At 43.7% G+C, this 8,767-nt stretch overlaps 1 protein-coding gene across 1 annotated transcript; it reads left to right on the top strand.

Moving 5' to 3' along the window:
* Nucleotides 1-1,275, top strand: LOC119198978 (trace amine-associated receptor 13c-like). The gene is made up of 2 exons (XM_037456609.2): nt 1-173; nt 486-1,275. Exons 1-2 carry the CDS (start codon nt 1-3, stop codon nt 1,273-1,275), a joined length of 963 nt encoding a protein of 320 aa, XP_037312506.2.
* Nucleotides 1,276-8,767: the final 7,492 nt, after the last annotated feature.

Here is an 8,767-nt window from a genome sequence, read left to right as displayed (position 1 = left end):
ATGGAGACACTCGAAGGGGCCGAACTCTGCTTTCCACAACTGCGCAACACCTCCTGCAGGAAGCTCGTCCGGGATGCCGCTGAGGCCGTATTCCTTTACATCTTTCTGTCTTGCATGTCTTTGCTCACTGTGATTCTCAACCTGCTGGTCATCATCTCCATCTCCCACTTCAGGCACGCAGATAAACTCAGTCATATCGTAGTCATCTCCACATCAGGCACTTCCCTTTACATTAGTTGGGATAATGATGCACAGTTGAGATCACTTTACCGAAACATAGTTCATGAAGAAAATAACTTCAGATGCATTTACAGAGTGACCATCAATAACTGCTTTAAGGATATAAGGACAAAATGTATTATGATGATGTCTCCAATGTTAGATAACGTAGTTCTACTTGATAAAACGCTTCCAAATATAACCATTCCAATGTTCTTATGACTTCATATAACCCGATGTTCCATGATGTTGTTACTCTTCTGCAGGCAGCTCCACAAGCCCACCAACCTCCTCCTCCTCTCCCTGGCCGTGTCCGACTTCCTCGTGGGCCTCCTGCTGATGCCGGCTCAAGTCCTCTATTTAGGGGGCTGCTGGTTCTTGGGGAGCATGATGTGTGGACTGTTTTACTATGCCTCTTTCATTGTCACTTCGGCCTCAGTGGGAAACATGGTGCTCATTTCCATTGACCGATATGTGGCTATTTGTCACTCTATGTGTTACACCACCAAAGTCACTCACAAAAGAGTCCAGGTCTGCATTTGCCTGTGCTGGTCTTCGTCTGTTTTCTATGATTGCGTGATACTGAATGAGTTATTGAAACATCCAGAGAGATTAAATTCCTGCTATGGAGAGTGTGTGGTTGTATTAGACTTCATCACAGGAGCTCTTGATGTCTGGATGACCTTTATTGGCCCCATTTCGGTCATCGTAGTTCTGTACGTGAGGGTGTTCATGGCGGCTGTGTCTCAGGCTCGAGTCATGAGGTCTCGTGTTGCAGCTGTCTCACTCCGGGGTTCTGTTGGTGTCACCGCCAAGAGATCTGAGAGGAAAGCAGCAAAGACTCTTGGGGTTGTTGTGGTGGTGTTTGTAATATGTTTCTGTCCGTCTTTGTACCTCCTTTTTGCAAGCGAAGAGATATCAACCCGTATGGGGTTTTCTATTTTCACAGAGTGGCTGCTTTATTTTAACTCTTGTCTAAATCCAGTAGTGTATGTTTTCTACTACCCCTGGTTAAGGAGATCCATCAAACGCATTGTCACCCTTCAGATACTGTAGCGTGACTCCTGTGATGCCAAAATAATGTAGTTATGGATGTAAAGTGAGTGAAATGTAAAAAGAAGTTTGTTGCTTTTTCTCCACCAGCCAACTAAGAGCTGAGATCAACATGAAAAAACCTTGGTACTTGGTAACAACAACTGTCTGAAGTCAGAGAACCTTTGTCAGAGGTTTTTTCTAACAAAAGTAAACACATTTTTTGTGTCTGTGGCTGACTGAATTCAACAAATTGATACCAAGAAATGTATGTATTTTTCTCTGAATACACTTTGAACTTGAATGAAAAAAAAAATCCATGGACGTTGTTGAAGCATGAATGTATATTTTGCTCATTATAAAAGGGACATATTTGCTTTAAAATGGCACCATCTTTAAATCTTGTTCCAAACACTGTTTCATGTTGCATATTGTCAATTGATTACCAAGTCATCAAGCATCATTAAAGTTATATCGACACAAAAAAATGTGATACATTGGAATGACAATATAACACACAGTTTTAATTGATTACGTCAATTGTGTATTGAAATTATTACCTAATACGTTAAGTTGTTTTGATTACTAACATAATTTTAATCTAAGAAAAAAGGAGTGAGGACTGCGAGTGCTTGTGTTTGGGTTGTGCGACTCCTGTCTAAATAAAATGATGCATTGATGATGCACTCAAATATATTGTCCCACTATTGATACTGCAGCATGACTTCTTCTGTGAGGCCAAAAAATGAAGAAAAAGAATCAAGAGTCAGCTTCTCAGCTGTTTTTTTTTAATTGGTAAATAAAAGAGTCTTTCGACGTATTGTTTGTCTTTGGTGGATGAATTTAACAACCCGATATGAAGAAAAGAAACTTTTATGTGAACATTATTAGGCCTCATTCATTCAGTATGTGAATAAAGCTAAATAATATAGAACAAAGAATCTTTATTCGTCCCTATGTTACTGAAGTTGCCTCTGCAAGACGCCGTGAGTGTCTGTTCTCAAAAGAATGGAGCTTGGAACAGTGTGAGATGTCTGAGTCTAATCTTAATCTGCATGAACTCAGCGACACCTATTTGTCAATAAGCAGGTTTGGACTATTGAAAGCAGAATTTTTATTAGACCAACAGGTTCACACTTGATCCTCAATGCCCAAGAACTACACCATCGGTTACATTTCCCCTTGAAAAAGAACAACTCAGTGTAAAGTCAAAGTTTACACCGGCCTGTCACTATAGTACGTTGGCATCACAGGAGCCGGGCTTCAGAATCTGAAGTGTCAGGATGAGATGAATGGACTTTCTGAACCAGGGGTAGGAAAAAGGCATAGATGGGAATCAGACACGAGTTAAAATGTGCAGCAGAAGAAGCATCGATTGAAGTGTTTTGGCCTACCAGGCTAAACTTTTCTATTCAAAAACAATTTCATTTCATATGCAAGTTATGGTCACCCTCCATAGGATAGGACTCGTCATAGATAGAAATATGACGCATTTATTTGGGCGCTTGGAAATGCAGCTATACTGGCTATACTCTTACAATGCTCCCCGGATTAGCCAAGCAGCTACTTAGACTAAGCGGCGAGCACTGGGTAACCCCCCCCCCGGGGTAAATGGGAACGGGCCAGAATTAAACGTGGAATACCATTTCAACCATTTGCTATGCAAAGTGAACTTGGAGATAAAAAGGCTGGAGGAGGCAGGGCTTTGCCAGCAGTCAGGTCTGTAACAGCATTGGTTAGGAGAGGATCTGTGAGGAGGGGGTCACATGAAGTGAGAGAGAAAGGACTGTGATTGGCTACGTGCCTAATTTGCAGTGATGATTTAATCAGCTGGAGGAGATTCGGGAAAACCTTTTATTTCCTAAACCACAGGAGAGGCAGAATGTTGGTGAAATGTGGGGCAGTCCCACATTATATATACACATATTATTACTTCCGTTAATGCATTGCTCTGAAAGAAGAGCACTTTCAGCAGTAGGTAGGTGTGCAATATCTTCAATATGCCAGACATGAAATCAGATCAATAAAAGAATACTGCATTTTCAAAATATACAGGCAGGCAATCTTTTGAGTTTCTGCATTTATAACTGTTAACATACATACTGTAATCCCACACATTTTGGTTATTCTAATCAAAAACACATTCTCTTCCACACATATCTCCTCCTGATTAATGAAAAGCTCCCCAGCTCTGTTATGGACACGGGCTTGATTCTAATAGCTGCCAGCAGATGGCAGTATCTACTCTCAAATGGCAGTAACTACTCTGTGGCGCATCCCTGGCCCTTTACCAGCCTGCCATCAAGCCACGATCAGGCAAGGAGACCCTGGATGTTTTTCAGACGCACAAATGATGATGCGAACAAACGTGAAGTTGCTGTTTGTCAGCCACACGTAGGGGGACTAATTTCCTCTGAAATACAGAACGTTGGGTGGCTACAGCCATTTAGTGCTGGCATACAGTTATTTACGTACCATTTATGTCACTGACCTGTATTGTGAAAGCAATAAGGTACGAGAGGCAGTACTGTAACGTCAATAATGCACTGTTTAAAAGGAGTTGTTAGGCCCGACGCGTAGCACCGACGCTGATGAGGTCCACAGATCCAGGACTGTGGACCTGCTCCACCGAGGGAGCTTAAATGGCAGCATTTGTTTTACTGACAGACCCGAGTGCCGCCATATTCATAACCAGGCCGTCAACCAGCCAACTTGAAGTCCATAAAAAGAGTTGTAACCTTTTAGCTGCTGGCGGCCGGGAGCGCAGTTGCTCTGAATAATGCTGCCTCATAGCACAAGTATGCTATTACAGCAGGTCAACACGAGTCAATGGCTGAGTGACTGATCACTGAGATGATACATCCCTTCAGGGCATGGTGGCTGGTCTGGCAATTTAATTAAACTAGAATGTCACTGAACAAAGCCGTGACATTTATGTCTACACATAGTCTTTAAAGCTACATTGAGGCAGCACATGGTTAACAATCTTTAAATAACGAAAGGTGAAAACTGACTGACGAACCAGTGTGCAATGTAACAACAGCTCGTTTATGACAAAATTGCCGGCAATGCAAACAAGTTACAGGAGCTACACCTTCCTGAAAACGGGATGGAACTGTTGCCCCGGTGACACGACCCTGGATGAGCGGTTTAAGAAGCGATGGGAGTCCTCCAGAAACCCGTTTTCGACTTGTCACGCCATGGTACCCTTGTCAGTCCACAGTTCCCAAGCCCAACTGGGAACTGTGGACAATGACAAGGACAAATGGCCTCTGCACGGTCACGTTTACAGTTTGTTTGACCCAGTCCTAAATATCTCTCAGATCGGTGCCCTCTAAACGTCCAATGCAATAGAAAACGTTGATCGTAACGGGCGTGTGGCCCAAATGCAGCACAACGGCACGGAGTGTTTAGTTAATGCCTTTATTAAACACTGCTTCACAGCTGGCGTTGGGGCAGAGCAGGGTTCGGTCCTCAGGGTCGAGGTGACGCTCCGGGGGGGCGGAGAGGGAATGCCGGAAAACAGCCTGGTGCGATCGCTGGGCCGGTCGGGGAGCCGGGACACAGGAGCGGAAGCGCCGGGCAGACCTGGGAGCAGGCAAACAGAACCCAGAGGCGCTCAGGCAGAACTCGTGGTCGGGGACAGAAGGCTGAGACAGACGAACGGGTCGGGAACAGGCAGGGTCGAATCCGGGAGATCAGTCCAAGGGTGAGTGCTGGAGAGACTTGTGTGACGAAAAGAACAGTCTGGCAATGACAGGCTGGGAGTGCAGTGCTTAAGTAGCAGGGCTGATTGCAGATGCGGAGCAGGTGTGGAAGGCGGGACAGACCGTAGTGATGAGGAGGCGGAGCTGGCAGGTGAGTGTGACGTGATTAAGACGTCGGTCGATTTTAACCAGGTCACCAACTAGGTTAAAATAAGTTCCCATAGAATATACCCTAGAATATGTTGTTTGTTTGGCTTTTTTTTTAAAGAGAGAAAGATCTGCAGCCATCCATCAGGTCTAAAAATATGAATGTGCCACTTAATTGTGTATTACATGTTGGGATTCCTAAATGGCAGTGATCAATGAAAAGTATTTGAAACTTAGCAGCTGTGAATTTGACCTCTGAAGCTTTATTACAAACCACTTTTTCTCAAACTCTATGGAAAACGACATTCACAACCAGATGTGAAGGAGACTTCATGAGGAGTTACGAAAAGATGCCCCAACGAGACGGTAACCCGCCTGCGGGGGATTTTCGGCTCAAACTCAGCACCAAGTTCACAATGGACAAAGGCCACAGACACCCTGGGGTGTCCCCGAGGTACGGCCCTGACGTCATTGAGACTGCCAATGCCTTGCACCTGATGGTTGCCAATGTGTCCGATCCACTGCACCTCCCCAGTGGATTTAAACCATGCGTGTCCCTTGTCTTGTCGTTGACTCGTCTTTTATTATACTTACTGTTGTCCCTCTCTTAGCTCCACTTCATTCCTGGCAAGCTTTGAGCAGCAGTCGTGAAGAAACACATCTCACAGTAAGAGGCTTGAGTGAGTTTATGACCTTCTTCACTGGACTGTTAAAAAGACTTATGATTCTATTCATGGAGCTCGGAGCTCTGTTTGTGCTCTGTACCTAGGCCTTTGTGGGATCCGCCCACAATAAGGGAAATATACCATTGGAATGCTTTCAAACTGTGAACACGTAAACCTTTTAATTGGACAATTAGTTAATTACCTACTGCAGTAACACCATATTGCTGATATGAGCTCTGTGGTGTTATGTGGGACATATACCAGGAATGAATTCATCAGGAAGAGTTAACGTAGCCTCTAAAATGACAATGTATATTGAGAGGACATAATACAGTTGCATGTTCTTCAGGCACTACATAATCTTGAGAAGGGATTAAGCAGATGAGATCAGAAGCTGTACTGTATTGCACATGATGGTAGCTGAGATTAACTTTACTGTCTGCAGCCTGCTTCCCTTTGAATCGAATGAAGGCAGCTTTGAGGAGCAACGAAACCGCAGCTGAATCTCAAGTACTTTACCTCATAGTAGTGCAGAAGTCTCTTGTAACGTCTCTGTTGGGTTTGGTTACAGAGTACGCTTCACTCAGACGGTAACTAGTGGAAAAGAGAGAGCCTCCCTGTTAGCGGCTACAAAGTTAGTTCCTTCTTGATGGGGGCCAAACAGCAACACAGCAGTATTAGTGGGGAATGTAAAAGGCATCACAACCCAAACCGGAACAACCGAATGAACTTCATTCATATGCATCTATGCTAAACCCTAGCGTAGAATGGCTGTGGCATGCAGGGCCAGAATTTGACCGTGTACATCAGCCATTTCAGCTTGGGCTCGGGCACTAAACATGGGGAAATGGGTTTGGTAGGCGACATGCCTGGGTTTCTACAACCTTTCCCTTCCACCTTTTCTCATTGTGGTTCTTACTCAACCCGCTGATGCAGCAGTCCAATGTTTCAGAGCAGACAACAGAGAACAATTCGAACATTCCAAGACGGGAGAACAGAGTGCTAGTCTCGGTTCCCATTTGTGAACAGCCAGAAATGTCTCTGTCCCGGTCCAGCCATAGTCTGATTGGTCTTTTCTATAAATAGAGGAGCACAGCTTCCTTTAGTCGGCTCTGTTCGTTCACACTCATTTCCGTTTCTGACCGGGCTGTCACATTGTGGCACAACAGTAGCCATGAAAGGCGAGACATTGAAAAACAAAGCAGTAAGAAAGAAGGCCTTGTCATGAATAACCCGTAAGTTATAGTGTCATCGAGGCTTGAATGGTTCATAACTACTAGTGAGGGCTTCACGCAGGGCTGTCCACTGGAGGCCCTTAGGGGATTGTCATTTCAGGGAAATTCAACTTCAGAATGTTTTATCATAGTGCTGTTTTTCATTCAATTACCACACACAATATACAAATCTAAGCAGCAAATAAAAAATACAAAGTCGTAAGCAATAGTTTTAACACACCATATGCAATGTAATTAAGAGCGAGAGTTATGTAATGACTGAAAACGCAGCTGCAGAAGCTGGACAATATATATAGTGCCTATCCTGTGGTCTTAAATATAGCTATCAACATTTTTATAAAAGCATTCACACTCTAAGGTTAAAAAACATTTTGAAAATCAAAAGTGAACGACCTTGTGGTTGGATTTGGCCCCAACAATAGATCCACATCCTCTTGCAAAACCGTTCTGTCTCCTGGATTCCATAGTGACATGCCCACGAGCAGCCCACCACTCTTAACTTATTAACCAAAGATGATGCATGAAAAGGTTTTGTCAACATTTTACAGTTGAAATGGTATCTGTAGCTGAAAGTTTTTACAAGGATTTGGTGCTGCATACACTTTTTCACAAATGTATTTCTTGTAATGTAGTTGAGATTTGACGACTCAAAGCAAGATCTTAGTGTGGAATAACCTCGAAGTAAATTATTGTGTTTTTAAAATGACAGAAAAACAAACTAAAGCCGGATTTCTGTTATAGGAACTGATTGTGTTGTAGATACATTTTTTTATTCTGAACACATGACATCCATTGTAATCTGTCCCTCCTGGGAGAGGGATCCTCCTCTGACGTTCTCACAAAGGTTTCTTCCCTTTTTGCCCCATGGACGGGTTTTCATTGTTTGGGGAGTTTTTACAATGCCGATGTGAGGGTTTCAGGACGGAGGATGTCGCATGTGTACAGACAGATATATACAGATATGTACAGATATATATATATATATATATATATATATATAAAATATAATATTAGTGCTGTGCAAAGTAACGTGTTATTATCGTGTTAATGCATTAGCTTATTAATTACGCAGACAATTTTTTTATTGCAGATGAACAAGCTACTTTTTTGTTTACGCACAAGACGTGAGATCGTCTCCGGTTACGTATGTAACCTTAGTTCCCTGAAGGGAACGAGACGCTGCGTAAAAAAGCTGTGGGAACGCCTCTGCGTGACCGCGTCATGAAGCACGTGTGAAATCTAACCAATGGCGAGCTGGTACGTCATAGGCGGGCGACGCCAGGACCAGGAAGCTATAAAGGGACCCGAAAGGCAGGACCATTCATCTCTGAACGGCCGAATCGAGTGCCACGGGCAGGCCGGGAGAATGGGATGGCATCCCTTCAGGGAACTCGAGCTGCGTAAAAACGCTGTTGGAACCCTATACCCATACGAGCAAGTGACCGTGGTGTGAAGTTAGTCATTTCTTTTGTGGCTGAATTTTTTTGCGGTGTTTTAATGTTGAAAAACATTCAGGTACATAATTTCAATGCATAAATATTCAGTGCTAGAAATTCAATCACCTTTTTATTTCAACCCCCATACTTTCAGGTCCCTTTATAGCTTCCTGGTCCTGGCGTCGCCCGCCTATGACGTACCAGCTCGCCATTGGTTAGATTTCACACGTGCTTCATGACGCGGTCACGCAGAGGCGTTCCCACACAGCTCGAGTTCCCTGAGAGGGAACAAACTGCTCTTAATTGTAACTCTTTATTTGGGTAAC

This window comes from Pungitius pungitius, chromosome 19 (assembly GCF_949316345.1).
Source record: "Pungitius pungitius chromosome 19, fPunPun2.1, whole genome shotgun sequence".
Taxonomy (NCBI): domain Eukaryota; kingdom Metazoa; phylum Chordata; class Actinopteri; order Perciformes; family Gasterosteidae; genus Pungitius; species Pungitius pungitius.
Note: the sequence above shows the minus strand (reverse complement) of the source record. Positions and strands in the feature narration are given on the sequence as shown.

What these genes read in the sequence shown, in the direction of transcription:
- LOC119198978 (XM_037456609.2), top strand. Translation starts at nt 1, where the DNA reads ATGGAGACACTCGAAGGGGCCGAACTCTGCTTTCCACAACTGCGCAAC. An exon ending in ATCTCCATCTCCCACTTCAG is followed by an intron (nt 174 to 485) that starts GCACGCAGATAA and finishes ACTCTTCTGCAG; the next exon opens with GCAGCTCCACAAGCCCACCA.